This window comes from Scyliorhinus canicula, chromosome 4, assembly GCF_902713615.1.
Source record: "Scyliorhinus canicula chromosome 4, sScyCan1.1, whole genome shotgun sequence".
Taxonomy (NCBI): Eukaryota; Metazoa; Chordata; class Chondrichthyes; order Carcharhiniformes; family Scyliorhinidae; genus Scyliorhinus; species Scyliorhinus canicula.
This window is the reverse complement of record NC_052149.1, coordinates 68,707,636-68,728,188: the sequence shown is the minus strand read 5'-3', so window position 1 is coordinate 68,728,188 and position 20,553 is coordinate 68,707,636. Positions and strand designations below refer to the sequence as shown.

The window sequence follows — 20,553 nt, the reverse complement described above, 5'->3', positions numbered from 1 at the left end:
AGTGTATGAGTACGGGGAGAAGGCAAGTCGGATGTTGGCTCACCAGCTCCGGAAGCGGGAGGCAGCTAGAGAAATTGGGGGAGCCACGGATGCAGGTGGGAACTTAGTGCGGGGTAGAAAGGACATCAATGGGGTGTTCAGATCCTTATATGAGGGGCTGTACCGGGCGGTACCCCCTGGGGAAGCAGGCAGGATGGACCGCTTTTTGGATAAGCTGGAGTTCCCAAGAGTAGGGGACGAGCGGGTGGAGGGTTTGGGGGCCCCAATTGAGTTGGAGGAGCTGGTGGAGGCATTGGGAAGCATGCAGACAGGGAAAGCGCCGGGGCCTGACAGGTTCCCGGTGGAATTTTACAAGAAATTTTCAGATTTGCTAGGCCCGCCGCTGGTGAGGACCCTGATTGAGGCTAGGGAAGGGGGGGCTCTGCCCACGACGATTTCCAGGGCAATTATCTCTTTGCTCCTGAAGCGGGACAAGGACCCCCTTCAGTGTGGGTCTTATAGGCCGATCTCGCTCCTTAAAGTAGATGTCAAGTTGTTGGCAACGGTGCTGTCCAGGAGGGTGGAGGATGTGGTCCTGATGGTGATCCACGAGGACCAAACAGGGTTTGTAAAGGGGAGACAATTGAATGCCAACGTGCGGAGGCTCCTGAATGTTATGATGATGGCGCCTGTGGCTGGGGAGTCAGAAATAGTGGCGTCCATGGATGCGGAGAAAGCTTTTAATGGGGCGGAGTGGCGTTACCTGTGGGAGGTGTTGCGGAGGTTTGGGTTTGGTGAGGGGTTCATTAGCTGGGTGAGGTTGCTGTACAGATCCCCGGTGGCAAGTGTGGTGACGAATGGGAGGAGGTCAGAGGACCTTTGGCTTTCCAGAGGGACGTGGCATGGGTGCCCCTTGTCTCCCCTGCTCTTCGCGTTAGCAATTGAGCCCCTGGCCATGGCGCTGAGGGACTCCAACTGAGCTGGAGGGGGATTGTAAGGGGGGGGCACCGTTTGTCGCTATATGCAGATGATCTGCTGCTGTATGTCGCGGACCCGGCGGAGGGGATGCCAGAGGTGCTGAGGATACTTTATAAATTTAGATTACCCAATTATATTTTCCAATTAAGGGGCAATTTAGTGTGGCCAATCCACCTACTCTGCACATTTTTGGGTTGTGGGGGCGAAACCCACGCAGACACGGGGAGAACCTGCAAACTCCACACAGACAGTGACCCAGAGCCGGGATCGAACCTGGGACCTCAGCGCTGTGAGGCGGTTGTGCTAGTGCTGAGGATACTTGAGGACTTTTCGGGATATAAGCTCAATGTGGGGAAAAGCGAGCTGTTTGTCCTGCATCCGGGAGGTCAGGAGAGGGAGATAGGGGAACTCCCGTTGAGGAGGGCTGATGGGAGCTTTAGGTATCTTGGGGTCCACGTAGCTAGGACCTGGGAGGCTATGCATAGGCTTAACTTTTCATGGCTGGTGGGGCAGATGGAGGAGGAGTTTAGGAGGTGGGATGCGCTGCCGCTCTCGTTGGCGGGCAGGGTCCAGTCGGTTAAAATGACGGAGCTCCCGAGGTTTTTGTTTCTTTTCCAGTGCCTCCCCATATTGATCCCGAAGGCTTTTTTCAGACGGGTGAATAAGTCGATTCTGGGGTTTGTGTAGGCGCGGAAGGCCCCGAGAGTAAGGAGGGTATTTTTGGAGCGAAGAAGGGACGTAGTGGGCCTGGCGCTGCCCAACCTGTGTGGATATTATTGGGCGGCGAACGTGGCGATGATTCGCAGGTGGGTGACGGAAGGGGAGGGTGACGCATGGAGGAGACTGGAAGTAGCGTCCTGTGCGGGTACGAATCTGGAAGCTTTGGTGACGGCCCCACTTCCACTCCCCCCGGCAAAGTACTCCACGAGTCCGGTGGTGGTTGCGTCCCTCAAAATCTGGGGACAGTGGAGGCGGCGTAGGGGAGGGGGAAGTGAAGGCCTCAGTTTGGGCCCCGATACGGGCAATCACCGTTTTGCGCCAGGGAGAACGGGTGGGGGATTTGGGAGTTGGCACAGGGCAGGCATCAGACAGTTTGGGGACCTCTTCTTGGATGGGAAGTTTGAGACTCTGGAGGAGCTGGTGGGAAAGTGGAACCTCCCCCCTGGGAACGCTTTTAGGTATATGCAGGTCAGGGACTTCGTTAAGAGGCAGGTGGAGGAGTTTCCGCGGCTGCCGCCAAGGGGGGTGCAGGACAGGGTGCTTTCGGGGACGTGGGTCGGGGAAGGCAAGATCTCGGCTATCTACCAACTGATGCAGGAGGAGGCATTAGTAGATGAGCTCAAAGCGAAATGGGAGGAAGAGCTAGGGGAAGAGATTGAGGATGGGATGTGGTCGGACGCCCTGGCGAGGGTGAATTCTTCCTCCTCTTGCGCACGGCTCAGCCTAATTCAGCTGAAGGTGCTGCACAGGGCTCACATGACGGGGGCAAGGATGAGCCAGTTTTTCGGAGGGGAAGACAGGTGTGGGAGGTTTTCGGGTGGCCCGGCAAACCACACCCATATGTTTTGGGCATGTCCGGCTCTGGGGGGGTTTTGGAAGGGGGTGGCGGGGATTTTGTCGGAAGTGGTTGGGTCTAGGGTCAAGCCGGGCTCGCGATCTTTGGGGTAGCTTCGGAGCCGGGAGTGCAGGAGGCGAGAGAGGCCGGCATTCTGGCCTTTGAGTCTCTAGTAGTCCGGCGCAGGATTCTGTTACAGTGGAGGGATACGTGGCCCCCGAGTTCGGAGACCTGAGTCAACAACATGGCTGGGTTCATCAAGTTGGAGAGGATGAAATTTGCCCAGAGGGGGTCGGTACAGGGGTTCTTTCGGCGGTGGCAGCCCTTTCTCGATTTCCTGGCGAAGGGGTAGAGAGTGGTCGGTCTCGGCAGCAACCAGGGCAGGGGATTTCAGTGGCAGACGTGCTGAGGCAGGTCAGAGTCAAGAGAGTGAAGAGGTGGGAATAAGCAGTGTTCGTGTTGTGGTATCTGGACAGAACTCATCAAATATGATACCAATGTTGCAAACAGATTGGTTCGGCCTCAAAACAGTTGCCATGGTGCGGGGTGGAGTTAATGACTAGGGAATGGAGTCTGTACCAGAAATGGCTCGATCCTTCCCAATATTTAAAATGAAGAAATCTCTGGTCTACCAGTACTGGATATTGGATAAAGCAGTCAAAACACAGATATTCTAGGTACTAAAACTAGTAATTGTTACTTCATTAAAATGAATTGGAGGCTTGGGTACAGCTGAGGCAAAATAAATGGTTTCTTTTTAAATTAAACCCTGGTATTATTAGATTTAGAAATAAAACCACATCAGTGGATTTAGGCTCGGGCACATCTGGTTTTCCAATACCAATGAGTGTCTATCAAAATTCCAACCAGGTGGAAAGCTGCTGCCACCAAACCCATCGTTTAGCTGTTTCCTTTGTCAGATACATCACCAAGTCATAATAGTTGCGTACTTATAGTAAAGTCATAGAAAAAAAAAATCAGCTCTTTTTTCTCCAACTCCAGCATTCGGTTTGTTCGTTATTGGTTGAAATTTATGTTTTTATTTCCTTCACTCTGGACTTAGTTTTAATCAGTAGACTTATTCGGCTATTCGTCCAAATTACTTTGGTTCAGACTGTTTTATAAACTCACCTTTTCCTTATCTTACTGTGACATCCTATAAATGCCTGACTACTTAATTGTACTATGGGATCCAGGTTTATCATCTACAATCAACTGCCAGTTCCAAAAAGACAAGACAAATTTGACTCTCTTAAAGGCAATGCAGGATTGATGCACAAAAGAAATAGAAAATCTGTTTACCATATTACATTTTTGAGAAACATTATTGTCAGCAACATTTAAAGAGCAAAATAATATGAAATGCTCTTTAAAAAAATGATTCCAAATATATTACTTAAAAATAGTTTAGAGAAATAATCAGCCACCAGAAAGTCTCAACATTCAGCTATTCCTATTGTTGCTGATTAAAGCTCAGATTCAGGTTGCAAATGCAGAGATCCCACACAAAGAGCTTGCTGGAGATAGGGTGTCAAGTCAGTGTTGTTTGTGGAGTTTGTTGCCCCAAGAGTGAGATCGACAGGGACATGGCTGCTCCTGTTCTCTCCTGACCAAGTGGGTAGTGACAATGGATCTTATCACAGCCAGTCAAAAATTAATTGTACCACTCGGGGCTCAACCCTACCAACTTTCCAGCTAATCTAGGCCACAGCCGCAAATGCACTGCGATGAGCCAAGAACCACTTCTCATCATATGCCTCTACTGAGCTGCCACGTTGGGCACTACTACCCTACAAGATTGTCTTAAATTCCTGATTTTCAAGCTGGAAACCCCAAGTCACTCCATTTTTGCTTCATTATTCAGAGCCAAACATTAGTGATCAACATTGTGCCGCTCCTCTGCATTACCTAATGACTCATTTGTTTTACTGCACCCAGGATTGAACACAGTATTCAAAGTGAATTCTACCCAGGTCACAGTAGAATTTGATCACTACTACTTAGAAAACAAATTCCACTATCTTGGCTGAGCCTTTAAACATGCTATTAGCTTTTGTCAAAAAGTAAAGATTTAAGAACTGGTTAAAATAAAGAAGAAAGCATCTTGCATAAAATAAAGTTTGAAGAATGGGATGAAAGAATTGATAAAAGTGCAGCTGTCTGGTGGGGTTTTGATATGCAAATTAGTATTGGATTTTAAGTGTTAAAACTGCAGAATTAATTCAAAGTGGAAACATAAGAATACAGTTCACATGTAGCTGCCAAAAGCCTGGGTTCCAAAGCAAGTCATTTTGATCAAAGGAGATCAAAAAAGAAATATGGTACATCAATAGCAGGTAGCTCTGTAGTGACTGGAGGCAGGACAGGAGAGAGGGGAGGAACAGCTGATAAATAGTTACTTGAATGATAAATTCTCCTAGAAATTAGAATTCTAGGCTAGAGGTTCTGAAAACCTCAGAGAAAGGCTACATTGAACCGAAGAAAGACTTCCTAAACTTAAAAGGTAATTCAGGAGTGGTAACTATTTGCTGGATGGGACAGCACGGTGGCACAGTGGGTTAGCCTTGCTGCCTTGCGGCGCTGGGGTCCCAGGTTCAATCCAGACTCTGGGTCACTCGTGTAGAGTTTGCACATTCTCCCTGTGTTTGCGTGGGTTTCATCCCCACAACCCAAAAATGTGCAGGCTAGGTGGATTGGCCACATTAAATTGCCCCATAATTACTCTAAATTTAAAAAAATTATTTGCTGGATTTAGCTCAGTTATACTGTAGCAATGTTGTTTTGCCACACTTACATTTCCCAGGAGTTCAAGAACGTAGATAGATGGGAACAGGGTTAATTCCAGAGTATAGTGTGCACATGTAGCCATTATTGTAGTTAAGTGCACTTTTTTTTGTATCGTGATCTTTTTTGTGTTTTTACATGTTAATAAGCATTATTTTATTTGAATGGTTACAAAATGACTGGCCCTTTCCTCACATTGTATTTAATTGGAAAAATACACTAAGAACTGGCATTCAAAGTTACCCTTCTGGGTTTCTCGCATCTATCATCAGCAGGATTCTTAACACTTTGTTGATCGCTGCTCTACATTGGTTGGATATATTCAGCATAGAATCTTCCGAGACACCTCTCAATTTAATTTGCGACCATTTCAACATCATTAATGAAGTAAATATTATCAATTATTCTTCCTTATGTGTAATACTTTATACTGATCTGCATCAAATTTCATCAGCCATTGCTCATCCCACTTACATTTTTCTTATTCTGCAGTTTCTGGATTGCTTCCTTGAATTCTACTTCCTAGTTTGGCTAAACTGACTGCATGCAAATTTGACTTTCAGAATCCAGGTAATTAATGTTAATTAACAGAAGCAGTTCCGATATTGAGCCCTTAGTACTTTTACCCATTCTGGAAGATGTTGTGACCCTTCAGTTTCTTATTTATACAAAAGTACTGTTCAAAGTTCCAACAGTTTGAGTTTAATTAGTCATCTTTTCTTTGGAACGTTATCACGTTATGATAAGTCTCAGGCATAGACTAATTATATTTTATATTTGCATTTAAATGTTCGGAACAATAATGAGCTGGATTGAATAAGTCTCTCAAAAACATAAACATAGTAAAGTGGATTTTTTGATCCCTTGTGTAATATATGTTAATCTTGTGTAGCCTGCAAAAATAACTGATAAGGCTTTTGAAAATCTATGTACACACGGTCAAGGGATTATTAAGACATTATTTGTGTTGTCACTTCCTCAAATGTAATCAAGGAATTTGGTGAGATTATTCACTGGATTGTTGCAAATACCCTCAAGTTTATTAATGAATTCCATGAAAAGCAACCAAATTGATTAAATAAAGATCAGCATTCTCATTAGACATTGTTTTGAGTGTCAATTGTGCTACCCTTCTCAAATATAAGCATATGCTCATTTCCAATCTGCTAGTACTTCTCCAGTTTCCACCGCCTCATTTGATGATGGTCATGCTATGCAAATCTCTGCAGTAATCTCTCCTGACTATTTGGGATAAATACCATCTAATCCTGGAGATTTAGATTTTTTAATCCTTTGTTTATTTCAGTCTCAAAATATCATAGTCTTGAATTACATTGTGGTACTTTTTGGGGGGAATTGGGCTTGATGTTCATATCTTCTCTTGCAAGTACCACAAGGTAGTAGTTATTTAGTAGTAGGTATGGTCATGCATTTTCTTAAGCATTTTCCACTGCAGATTTGTGATAATTCCCCCCTCATCCCCACAGCACTCTGTCTTTTCTCATATATGGTACATTATCTCCCTCTTCTAGCAATGGATTTGTGGTTCTTGCTTTAATGGACAATGGCACAGCACTATTATTGAAGTTTTGCCCACTTCCAATGACCAACATCTTGTGCAAGTGCTCAGTCAATATCCTTGAGACTTGGCCAACTTCAACCATATCAGAACAGGAAAAAGTGTCCCATTCATTACACTCCTCAGTGCAAATTTCTCAAAAATGTCGATTCAATTTTTCATGTAATAGCTGGAAAAAAATTTTTTTAAGTACATTTTATTCAACAAAAACCACCCACAAACACAATTATACATAGTTTGTAACATTTTTCCCCCTTTAATCCCCCTCACGGTGACAGATAAAAATAATCTTTATTAGTGTCACAAGTAAGCTTACTTTAACACTGCAATGAAGTTACTGTGAAAATCCCCCGTCGCCACACTCCGGCATCTGTTCAGGTACACTGAGGGAGAATGTCCAATTCACCCAACAACCACGTGTTTCGGGACTTGTGGGAGGAAACCGGAAGAAACTCGCGCAGACACTGGGAGAACGTGCAGACTACGCACAGTGACCCAAGCCGGGAATCCATCCCAGGTCCTTGGCACTGTGAAGTAACAGTGCTAACCACTATGGTACCGTTTCATCCTTGAACATGGATAGGAACAAGTGCCACTGCACATAGAAGCCATCTTCCGACCTTTGGAGAGCAAACTTGACCTTCTCCAGACTCAAATTTGTGCAGGTCCGCCATCCCCGACCCCAGCTGTTGAACGCCAGTTCAGCAAAATCCTTCGCTGGGAGACAAAGGCCACCGCATTGGCCCCCTTCCCCTTCTGCAGCCCAGGCAGATCCGAGACTCTAAAAATCGCCACAAAGGGCAGGGTTCTGCATCAAACCTCACCATCTCCGACAGAGCCTTGAACTACGATTCCCAAAAGCCCTCAGTTTCTCAAACCCCCAGAACATATGGGCGCGGTTCACTGGCTGCCTCCCACACTTTTTTTATAATACAAATGTTTTTTTATTGGGTTTAATCGAATATAGTATATTTACAAGTGTACACAAATAATAAAGAAAAAAAATAAGATAATACAAACCAGGCAAAAACAGCAATGCTATATAGTTAGCAAAATCACGTAACTAATAAGAAAAACAAGGTGTGGGAAGGGGGGGGGGGGGGGGGGGGGGGGGGGGGGGGGAAGAGAGAACTGGGTATATACACATCGAGGTACTGGAGAGACAATTACGCCTCCCACACTTCTCACAGTGATCCTTCACCCAGGGAAAAAACCCACATCCAGGCGCGCATCATATGTAGTGTATGTACCACCTTGAATTGAATTAGGCTGATCCTCGCACTAGGACATCGCACTGACCTGCCGCAATATCTCAGACCACATTCCCCCATCCTAGCTCAGTCCCCAGCTCCCCTTATTCCTTTCAGTTAAGGCAATCTTTTCTTTCTCAACCACCCATAAAAAAAATCACCAATCCTCACTTTCCCCCACACATCTGGAGCAAACAGCTTCGTCAATAGCGTACATTCCAGTATTGTGGGCAGCTCCTTCCACGCATAATCCCAAACCTGTAAGTATCAGAACTCACTCTCCTTAGGTACTCAAACTTCTCCTGAAGCTCCGTCAAATCTGCAACCGTTCCCCTAAAAATAGATCCCTCACTCGCCCTACCCTGCCCTCTGCCACCTTGCATATATCCCATCCATCTGTCCAGGCACAAACCTATGATTCCCACACAACAGGGGTCAGTACCAACCCCCACCCCAACTTAAAGTGCTTCCATAACTGATTCCAAATCTTTATCGATAACACCGCCACTGGGTTATTAGTATATTTCCTCGGGGAAAACTGGAGCGGGGCCCTTAAACGCGAACCCTTACAGGAGTCCTTCTCCACCCATACCTATAAAGTTTTGACAGAGTCATCATCGGACTCGAAACAGCTCTTTTCTCTGCCTACAGATACTGCCAGACCTGCTGAGATTTTCCAGCATTTTCTCTTTCGTTGGAAATCAATCCATCTACCTTTTGACAAAATGCCTTCGGGAGAAAAATTGGGAGACTGGATGATAAACAAAAACCTAGGCACAAGAACCTAGGCAACACATTCAAATCCCACCATGGCAGATGATGAAATTTGAATTGAATAAAAATAAATCCGGAATTAAAAGTCTATAATGATGACAATGAAACCGTTGTCAATTGTTGAAAATACCCATCTGCTGTCCTTAACTGGCCTGGCCTACATGTGACAATGGGCAATAAATTCTGGCCTAATCAGCCTGAATTTTAAAAAATGTTGACAAGTTGTGGGAAACCCTCTATCAGAATTCCAGAGACCCAGCTAGGCAAGTGTGCACATAAGGAATGTTTCTGTGGTGCACTTTTTAATGACATATTTAATGAGTAATTTGATTGAAATTGGCTTACTGTGGACTGATAGCTTCCTTGCTCAAAAGTAAAATGAATTAAACTTGTTTTTTTATTGTTCATGCCAAATCAGTGTTACAAACTGACGTCCTCTGAGAATTTAGACATCTTTACAGAATTTACAGTGCAGAAGGAGGCCATTCGGCCCATTGAGTCTGCACCAGCCCTTGGAAAGAACACCCTACCTAAGCCCGCACCTCCACCCTATCCCACACTTCCATCCTATCCCTGTAACCCCACCTTACCTTTTTTGGACACTAAGGGCTAAAGACTGGCCAATTTTTGGGGCCCTATTTTTAGGGCCAATCCACCTACCCCTGCACATCTTTGGACTGGATTGGATTGGATTGGATTGTTTATTGTCACGTGTACCGAGGTACAGTGAAAAGTATTTTTCTGCAAGCAGCTCAACAGATCATTCAGTACATGGGAAGAAAAGGGAATTAAACAGAATTCAAGAAAATACATGAGAATACATAATAGGGCAACACAATATATACAATATAACTACATAAGCATTGGCATCGGATGAAGCATACATGGGTGTAGTGTTAATGAGGTCAGTCCATAAGAGGGTCATTTAGGAGTCTGGTGACAGCGGGGAAGAAGCTGTTTTTGAGTCTGTTCGTGCGTGTTCTCAGACTTCTATATCTCCTGCCCGATGAAAGAAGTTGGAAAAGTGAGTGGGAGGAAACCAGAACACCCGGAGGAAACCCACGCAGACATGGGGAGAACGTGCAGACTCCGCACAGTGACCCAAGCCGGGAATCAAACCTGGGACCCTGGCGCTGTGAAGCCATTGTGCTAATCACTATGCTACCGTGCTGCCCGTCTTATGAATACACAATCCAGATGAGCACTTTTGGATATTTAACGGTTTTAGTTAATAAGGAAGAGGTTACATTGCTGAAGTCGTGGACAGGGGAATGTCTATGGATTTCATTTATACGGACTTCCAGAAGGTATTTGATAGAAGTCCCACATAAGAGACTGTTGACTATGGTGGAAGCCAGTGGGATTGAGGCCAACTTAGTGACATGATTAGGAAATTGGTCGAGTGGCAGGCGACAGAGAGTGGGTACAATGGGTAATTACTTTAATTGCTTGGAGGTACACCACAGGGATCTGTATGGAGGACACAATTATTCATTAGTGACTTGGATGATGGCATAGAGACATGTATCCAAATTTGCTGATGATACAAAGTTAGACAGCCTAGATGATAACAAAATTGCAAGGAGATATTGCACTAGGGGCACGATTCAATGGTCTAGTTTCACTCGAGCCAGATGAATAGCAGGAGAGGCTAAAAAAGAGAACTGCTCCGGCGCCAAACCTTTTGCAATGCAACTGTCCCGCTCCCATAGCTGAAAATCGGGATCCCGGCGTAGGATGGCGAGAAACCAATAATCACCACTTAAGCCCCATCTCCATACAATTAACGGGTGCCACCCCAGATCCAACGGCCTCGCGTGATGCAGCAACCAAGCTTCGATTACCCTGGGGATGGACCCCAGCCCCAGGCACAAGTCTGCGGCAAGGATGCAAATCCGAAGTGGAGGTAGCCAGCTGCTTATCACATCCCACGGTCTTCGATGCCCCTGACTGGCATCCTCTGGGAACCCGGGCATCCTCTGGGAACCTGACCGTGGCACATGCACAGCCCTGCCACCCTTCTCCAGGGGCTGCCTGTGAGACGTGGCTTCATCAGTAGGGTGGAACCCTGTAGACTGGTGGCCACCGTCGGCAGTCCATAGAATGGGACCAGGTTACCACACCCCTCCTGGTCGGTGCCCATAAGGCTCTGAGGTTCACCTAGGGACTGAGGGGCAGCTGGATTGAGTCCCGGCTGCCCCTGCACCATCTGGCTCTGCCAGCACTGGCGGCTCCCCAATGTCTGCACCATGGTGTCAACGCCCTAAGCGATTGGGCCATGCTCTGCAGCGCCTTGGCAGTGCCCACCTGCAACTAGGACAAGCTCTGCAGCACCTCAGCCATTCCCATCTGCAACCGGGACATGGTCAGCCTGGTACTGGGTCATGTCTCCCCATGAGTTGGACATTCTGCAGAGGCCCTCAGCCACGATAGTGACCAACTGTGCCATGCCTTAGACACCTCGACTAATGCTGATGTCGTGCAGCAGGCTCTCCAATGCAGTCACTAACCTAGCAGTGCTGGCCTCGATGCCATGCATTCCCGTGTCACCTCCTGTGCCTATAGCCTCTGGGACTCCTCCAATTGGCTATGTACCTTCTGGAGTGTCGCTGATATCACCCTCCAAGTGTCTCAGCTGCTCCCTAACCTTGCCATCAGCTCCAAGGTAGCGTGGCCCATTGGCTCGGCATCTGGCTGGGTCCCAGCTGGGAGCCAGCAGCCCTCGGACTGCTGTCTTGCCTGGGCTTTACAGCCTGCACATGATGCGCATTAGCGACTGTGTGGTGCTGACCAGAATGTGACCCAGAAGCCTGACCACTAATGTAGTCCACCAAGGTGTGTGTCGAAACGCTGGCGGAGAGTGGGGATGACATCTGTGACATATCGATTGTGGTATCCTCAGAGCTCTTCTCCGAGGTAGTCTCATGGGAGGCAGGGGTGGGGTCCACCCTGGATGGTCCGGCGCCATCAGTTGAAAGACCTGCAGGAGAATGAGCACATGGTCAGTGGGAAGGATGGGTCAGCGAGAAGGATGGGTCAGCGGGAAGGATGGGTCAGCCTGTATGACATCAACAACTCACGATTGACAGGTCCTCTGGGTGGGGCCTGGTGGATCCTCACCTCGGCGGCGGACGACAACCTCTGCATTGGTGACTTCTCTGTCCTCAACCAGCCCCCACACCTCCAAGCCCTTTCCTCGAAGGTCGTGATGATTGTTATGTCCGGCACCCCTCTGCCAGTCTTGGCCCTCTCCCGTCAATTGTGAGACAGCTTCTCCTGCGGAGACACAGAGAGGGTATCATTAGCTGCAACTATGGTACACAGTTGTGGTTGGGACCAGGTTGACTTCCTGGTCACGTGGGAGACAGGAAGGTCTCTGCGAGGGGGGTGTCGGTGCGGTGTCAACTCACACGTGTGGCTAAATGAAGATCGTTGACCTTCTAGCGGCACTGGAGGCCTGTCCTCCTGGTCACGCTTCCTGAGCTGACGGCTGCTGCCACTCCATCGCAGGTTGCACAGGCTGCCCTGTGGCTCACCCTCCAGGACCCTCAGTGTAACAGGGCATCCCTCCTGACCTCAACCGCATCTAGAAGGCTCCCCAGGTCTACGTCTCCAGATTTTGGGCCCGGTTATCTCGGCGCCATGGCTGTGAACGACTGCAGTTGGCTGTGCAAGTGCTGCTGGGATCTGTTAGCAGGGGCTGGAGAACGTAGACCAGGCGAATCAACTGGCGAGCCTTCATTTGCTGAGTGAAGCCCGTGGGGTCTCGTTAAGTGGACCAATTAATGTATTGTGCTGCCGGCCTCACTGGGCCAAGCGCGAGGTTTCCACTCGCTACCACACTGGAGCATCGCACCCGAGGTGAATGGGCAAAAAATTGTAGCAGATGGAATTCAATGTAAGCAAGTGTGAGGTTATTAATTATGGACCAAAGGATAGAGCAGTGTATTTTCTAAATGGAAAGAGGTTAGGTACGGTGGATGTCCAAAGAGACTTGCAGGTTCAGGTGCATCGATCCTTAAAATGTCGGGAACCAGTGCAGAAAATAATCAATAAGGCTAATGGAATGCTAGCCTTTATATCTAGAGGACTGGAGTATGAAGACACGGGGTCATGCTGCAGCTATGCAAAACCCTGGTGACACGCCACATGGAGCACTGGGAGCAGTTCTGGGCACCACACCTTGGGAAGAATATCTTGGTCTGGGAGGAAGTGCAACATAGGTTTACAAAAATGATACCCGGGTTACAGGAGTTGAGTTACAAGGAGAGACTACTCAAATTAGACCAGTTTTTGCTACAATTTAGAAAGTTAGGGGTGAACTGATTGAGGTATTCAAGATATTAACAGGGAAAGACAGGGTAGATAAATATAAAATATTTCCACTAATTGGAGATTCTGAAACTCGGGGGGCATAGTCGTAAAATTAGGGCCAGACCATACAGGAAAGATGTTAGGAAGCACTTCTGCACAGTAGAGGTTTGGAATTCTCACCCACAAACAGCAGTTGAAGCTAGGTCAGTTGTTAATTTAAATCGGAGATACATAGATTTTTGTTAAGCAAAGATATTAAAGGCAGGTATGCGGAGTTATTTTTTTTTTTGAAGTATCCAATTCTTTTTTCCCCCAATTAAAGGGCAATTTAGTGTGGCCAATCCACCTACCCTGCACATCTTTGGGTTGTGGGGTCGAGACCCACGCAGACACAGGCAGATTGCACAAACTCCACATGGACAGTGACTCTGGGGCATGATTGAACCCTGGTCCTCAGCGCCGTGAGTAATAGGTATATGGAGTTGGGTTACAGTTCAGCCATGATCTCATTGAATGGCAGGACGGGCTCAAAGGGCTGAATGGCTTACTCATGTTCCTAAAAACATTATATTTTTTATCCAATACAGATGTGTTACTCAGGTGCAGAAGCATGCAACATAAATGAATAAACTTCTGCATGTAACAGGAGGCACATCTTAAGGTATGCTTAGGCTGTGGCTTTTTTTGAACAAAGGTCAATCTGTAAACTGTGAAATTCCACTTGCATCACAACTCAATAAATTTGAGAACTTTGCTCCAAATCTGAATAATGGTATATTCATCAATGGAGGGGTATTAAATCAGGACATCGGGTATCTCTTTCTGCAGATTACCTACTTTTATACATTACAGATCCAATTTCCTCCATCAGTGGTATAATGAAGACACTTAATACTTCTGGCTTCTTCTCTGGCTATAAATTAAATCTCTGTAAGAGTGAATGTTTTACAGTCATTTAAGCACCTTTCACTTCTCCTGTACACATTTTCCTTACTTGGGGGGTCAGCGAGGCCACAATTGGGCCTCGCTTCACAAATTGAATTATTCCAGCTTGATCGACAGTGTTCGAACAGACCTACAGAGATGGAACAATCTTCCTCTATATTTTGCAGACAGGAGTCATACAATATACTTCCTAGATTTTTCTTTTCCTTTCAATGCCTCCCCATTTTCTTGCCCATATCCTTTTTTATCAAGGATAATAAATTGATATCCACCTTTATCTGGGTGACCAAGAATCCCAGAATCCACAACGTTCTACTTCAGAGGGAAAGAAAGACAGTGGGCTTGGCCCTCCCAAACTTAATTACTGGGCTGCCAATACCCCAAAAAATCTTACTGTGGATCAGCAATCACTATTCAATCTGGGCCAAATGGGAGGCTCCATCTTGCACTACATTCACTCTCCTAGAAATAGTTACTGCACCATTGCCTTTTTCTCCCGCTAGATTTTCATCGAACCCAGTGGTGGTCTTCTCTCTTAGAATCTGGAAACCGTTCCAACAATAATTTAAACTCCTGTCCTGGTCTTCACTGGCCCCTATCTGTAATAACCACCTTTTCTTACCTTCAGGCTTATAGAATTATGGAATCCCTACAATGTAGAAGGAGACCATTCGCCCCATCGTGTCTGCACCAACCCTTCACAACTTGCGCAAATTGAAGGGACTCGAGCACTTTGGTAACCTGTTCGTAGAAGGGAGGAGGTTTGCCAGCTTTAGAGAATTAGCAGAAAAATTTCAGATTCCAAATAGTCTTTATAACTACTTTCAAGTTTGGGATTTCACCCTTTTGGCTTTCCCTTCCTTTCCTGTGGCTCCACCTTCCTGGGGAGGATTATTTTCCTCGGGATGGGGGGGGGAAATTAAATTTACAATCACGGTTTCTGTTGAGAGATTGTACTTGAGATGGCAATGATTTATCTCCTTTTTTAAAGATCTAGACACCATGATGAAAATGAAATGAAAATCGCTTATTGTCACAAGTAGCTTCAAATGAATTTACTGTGAAAAGCCCCTAGTCACCACATTCCAGCACCTGTTCAGGGAGGCTGATACGGGAATCGAACTATGCTGCTGGCCTGCCTTGGTCTGCTTTCAAAGCCAGCGATTTAGCCCTGTGCTAAACAGCCCCTAATTACTTACCCGGGACAGAGTTTAAGGTATTTGTTTTTCTTTGTAACATCAGAAAAATTACATTTTTGTTCTTATATTTGCAATAATTCTTGTTCGATACATTGTATTGAAAATATGTTTGTTGTGTTATATGTTTGTTACGTTATTTGTTAAAAAAAAACAATAAAAAACATGTTAAAAAGTTTAGTATGCATACTCTCCCAGTATACATTATTTTAATTTTCCATACAACCATGTGGTCTTTGCCCAAGCAGTATTGGATTATAGTACTGAGTATAGCACTGTAACAGTTATTACAATCCAGTTGCAAACCTATAACTTATCAAAGACAAAGATTGAAATCCCAGGTACTAAAATAAAAGAGCACCCAGATTCCACAGTTTTAAGCAAATAGACATAAAAGCAAAAATTTGCAATATCCATCTTATACTGTAACATTCAGAAGTAACCAGAGGTAAATATTAACAAACTGCGGACGAACACAACACATTACAAATTAAATGGCAGATGTGACCAAGACAGAACTCAGTTACTCAGCAAACACCATGTCAATTAGCACAGAGTCTCAAAATCTTGGTAAAACACTGATCACTCATCTGGGATTTTAAATTTTCAACTTTTGAAGGTCTTTTGAAGCTCCCTCAAAAGCTGCCCTGACTCAAAGACTACCTCAATGACTGCTCACCTGCCAATGGTCTCTTCTCCCAAGATTGCATTCTACATGATATACAGAGCTGCATGCATGCCTCTAATTACTGGCACAATCCTAACTCTTTCGCAAACCGCTAGCTTCACTAAGCTGCCACTGCCCTCTGGCTTTATCTGACCTCCAGTCTTCTGGCTACACTGAGCTATGAATGGCTTCCAAGACTTCCTCTAAGCCCTAACCCTCTCCGGCATCGAACCAACAACCATCTGCCACCAAGAGTTATCCTGAGCCTTAATTGGTTTAGCACAGTGGGCTAAATAGCTGGCTTGCAATGCAGAACAATGCCAGCAGCTCGGGTTCAATTCCCGTACCAGCCACCCGAACAGGTGCCGGAATGTGGCGACTAGGGGTTTTATGCAGTAACTTCATCGAAGCTTACTTGTGACAATAAGTGATTATTATTAATTGCCTGGTGGCCGCTAATGACACCACCTTCCCAGTACATCTTCTCCCCCTGTTGCAGAACAGTCAAATTGAAACCAGAGACCATCTCCATGACAACAGACATTCAGGGCTCATGGAATGTTTTAAAACTAATTTAGCTCTAACTCCCATCACAAAACATCCCTCTGGGTTGCACTGCCTTGCAAGTAATGCAGACATCACATCTCCAGCAAAAAAAACCATTTGCTGTTTTATGACTTTGCCTTTAATCTTCCAATGCAACAGGGCCCCAAACTTAAGTGTAATAAACTCCAAGCTGCTTTAGGTGAATTTATTTCATTTTCTACAGTTAAACATTAATGCCCAAAACAAAATAATTTATATATTGAAACACAAACCAGGAACTAGATCAGAGTTTCCAAACTTTTCCTCCCAAGAGTACTGAAGGAATCCCCGAGAAACATTCTTATGTTGAAAAAACTAAATCACAATAAATTGTGTAACACACACACACACACAAAGATTGCAAACCCCTCAACTAGATATTCACAACACGGTACAAACAATTTAAATGTAAGCCAAATCAATATCTTTACGAGTTTTTTTGAGGTATGGTATTAGAGGACAACTATTTTCACATGTTTTGTTTACCAGAGTGGCAGATAACACACAAAGAGTATGACATCTACTTTTCTTTCACTTCTATAAATTCAGAAACAACCACAATTCGCAAAGATTTATTGTTAGCAATGAGCAAGGAAACTCAGTTTATAAAAATCAAGCACCTCCTGCCGCACTGTCTCTGGGGCAAAACGTCCACAAATTTACCCTATAACCAGGTGTGAAAGTCAGCCCCATGATTTTGGCCTGTTGTTTCTCGTATACCTCATGTAAACATCAACCCCACCTTTTCAGGGATTGAAACGCAAAAATTTAAGTACCAAAATATAATTTCCATAGAATCCCAACAATCCAGAATGAGTTGGAAAAACTTACAGATCAAACAGGAGTAATAAACAATGTACGTGCTAACAGGATGCAGCTACCAACTTCCAGAATGAACTTTAAATGAACATCTGGGTCTCATGCCCTCAAATCACCCTTCCTTCCTGGAGTGGGGAGGAGAGTCAAAACTTTTTTAAAATAAATTTAGAGTACGCAATACATTTTTTCCAATTAAGGGGCAATTTATTGTGGCCAATCCACCTATCCTACACATCTGTGTGTTGTGGGGGTGAAACCCACGCAAACACGGGGAAAATGTGCAAACTCCACACAGACAGTGACCCAGAGCCGGGATCGAACCTGGGATCTCAGCGTCGTGAGGCAGCAATGCTAACCACTGCGAAGAGAGTCTCAAACTTGCCAACTAGCTGTTGCAAATGCAAACTCAGGGAAATTCCTGCTGCTCTGTGAAAATCCCCTAGTTGCCACACTGCAGTGCCTGTTCGGGTATACCGAGAGAGAATTCAGAATGTCCAAATCACCTAACAGTACATCTTTCAGGGCCTGTGGAAGGAAGCCAGAGGCCGGGAGGAAACCCACGTAGACAGTGACCCAAACTGGGAATCTAACCTGGGTCCCTGGCGCTGCTTTTTGTATGCAATGTTTTGAGTGATCAATTTGACAATGATACATTTGACAAAATGTTAGGTCTATCGTAATCCACATTCTTCAGAAACGTTCTAAATAAATTAGAGATGAATAATGAGATTAGAGTACTAAATGCAACTTTTAGAGATGCCAGAAAAAAAGTACTCACCTTTGTGCCCTAGCATCACAGCGAGGTGTAATGGTGTGTTTCCTAAAAAGTAAAGAAGCAGAGATGTATTGAATTTCTGTCAAGTATTACTTGCATCAGTAAAATTTATTAAATCAAAAACACCCAATTATGTCTGAATCAATCCTAATTTGTTTTTATTCACATCTTTAGATTAAATAAAAACATTAATGAAGCACAGGAGAAATTAAATTTTAATTTATAAATTGAATTAATTTCAAATCTACATTTTGTTTTATAAATTTAAGAGTACCTAATTCATTTTTCCAATTGCAGGGCAATTTAGCGTGGCCAATCCACCTGATCTGCACATCTTTGGGTTGTGGGGGCAAAACCCACGCAAACACGGGGAGAATTGCAAACTCCACACGGACAGTGACCCAGAGCCGGGATCGAACCTGGGGCCTCGGCGCCGTGAGGCAGCAGTGCTAACCACTGTACCACCGTGCTGTCCCTTGTGCAGTTTCATTAATGCAAAAAGACAAGGTAATTTTGCTCCAATAATACACAATATCAAGACAAGTTACTAAACCAAATTTCTATGAAGCCAAAGTACACAGTAATCCATGACAACACAAGTGAAGAGCAACAAGTGATTTAAGAAGAGTTTGGTTTTGAAGCCATTTCAGACTAAGGCCAAGCAACATGTCAGCTGCTAGATTAAGGAAAAGCCGGTATTGTGTGGAAGTTTGATTATTGACAAAAAAAAAAAATCGTAAATATAAGAATTATCTTTCAATTGAAAAATTCTGAAAATTGAATATTACTGGAAGGGAAACCGACAACTCGAGAGAGAGAGAGAGAGAGAGAGAATGGAAGGGGACAGGAAGGAGACCAACATTTGAGGAATGAGATGAGATGAAAGGAAGCCGCAGAAAGACACAGTGGAGGAAACATGTGATGGTCTGAATTTATCTGCTCAATATACAACGTCAGAAGCTGGGGTGGCAGGACTGTCATATGAGGAGATACTGAATCGGTTAGGATTATATTCATTCGAGTTTAGACGTGCGAAGGGAAATGTCATAGAAATTTATAAAATTCAAACAGGATTAAACAGGGTAGATTCAGAAAGAATGTTTCAGATGGCGAGGGAGTCCAGAAATAGGAGTCATAGTTTGAGGATAAGGGGTAAACATTTTAAGACTGAGGTGAGGAGAAATTTCTTCACCCCAGTGAGTGGTAAATCTGTGGAATCACAAAAAGAGGTGAGGCAAAAACATGGTGTAATTTAAAGAAGAAATTAGATATAGCTCTAGGGGCTAAAGGGTTCAGGGGATTTGGAGAAGGCGGGGTCAGCCTATTGAACTCTATGATCAGCCATGATCATAATAAATGATGTAGCAGGCTTGAAGGGCAGAAGGCATCCTCCTGCTTCTATTTTCTATGCATGTTTCTATGTAACCTATCTGGTCCACACATGGGAAGGAAATCTCACCAGGTCTGGCCTACAAGGGACTCTAAAACAACAGCTGTGTGGTTGACTCTTAATGCCCTCTGAAAAGGGCCCAGCAAGCCACTCAGTTCTAGGGCAATAAATGCTAGCCCAGCCAAAAATGCCTGCATCTTATGAATTAATTTTTTTAAAAGATATGTAAATAAGAATAGGAACACAAGCTAACAGGTGTTAGTGTAATGGGCATACTGAGCAAGTGAAAGCGATTATGGGTATAGCAGCCTGAAGTCATCACTTTTGATGTAACTAACGACAGAACAATGACTGTTTGCACAATTAATTTGAGTCAGGTAATACATCAAAATGTAGGGTCTTCAAGTACAAGTTCATGAGAAAATACATAAACATAAATAGAAAACAAGTGTTGGAAGTTGGACATCATTTAATGTGTCTTTTGCAGATATATTGGATAATATGTGCTTTACTGACAATGTAAAATAGGAGCTTGGTAACAAAAATAATTCAGGACAGTAGTGGAAAGTCTATAGATGCAAATTGAAGCAGAAACATATGACGTGCCACATCTTGGGAAGAAACGAGGAATGGGAATTTAAATTTAGAAAAATATTGAGGGCGTTAAGAACAGAGAAACCTTGTGTATAATTAAAGTGATAACGTAGGTATTAAAAAAAGTCAACATTTTAGATTTCAGAAATATGGGCAGAGAGCCCATGAGTAAAGCTGTTACATGAATTTGTACAAGACAATGGTCAGGCCACAGTTACAGCAGTGTACTTTGCAGCACGGTAGCATTGTGGATAGCACAATTGCTTCACAGCTCCAGGGTCCCAGGTTCGATTCTGGCTTGGATCACTGTCTGTGCGGAGTCTGCACATCCTCCCCGTGTGCGCGTGGGTTTCCTCCGGATGCTCTGAT

At 44.7% G+C, this 20,553-nt stretch overlaps 1 protein-coding gene across 1 annotated transcript in view; it reads right to left on the bottom strand.

Annotated features, from left to right (window-relative positions):
- Nucleotides 1–20,553, bottom strand: part of ankrd13c (ankyrin repeat domain 13C) — a 132,313-nt gene that overhangs the window by 99,212 nt on the left and 12,548 nt on the right. The window contains exon 2 of the mRNA XM_038794398.1: nt 18,204–18,245. Within this exon, the coding sequence (XP_038650326.1) occupies nt 18,204–18,245 (42 nt within the window). The remainder of the gene's footprint in view (nt 1–18,203; nt 18,246–20,553) is intronic.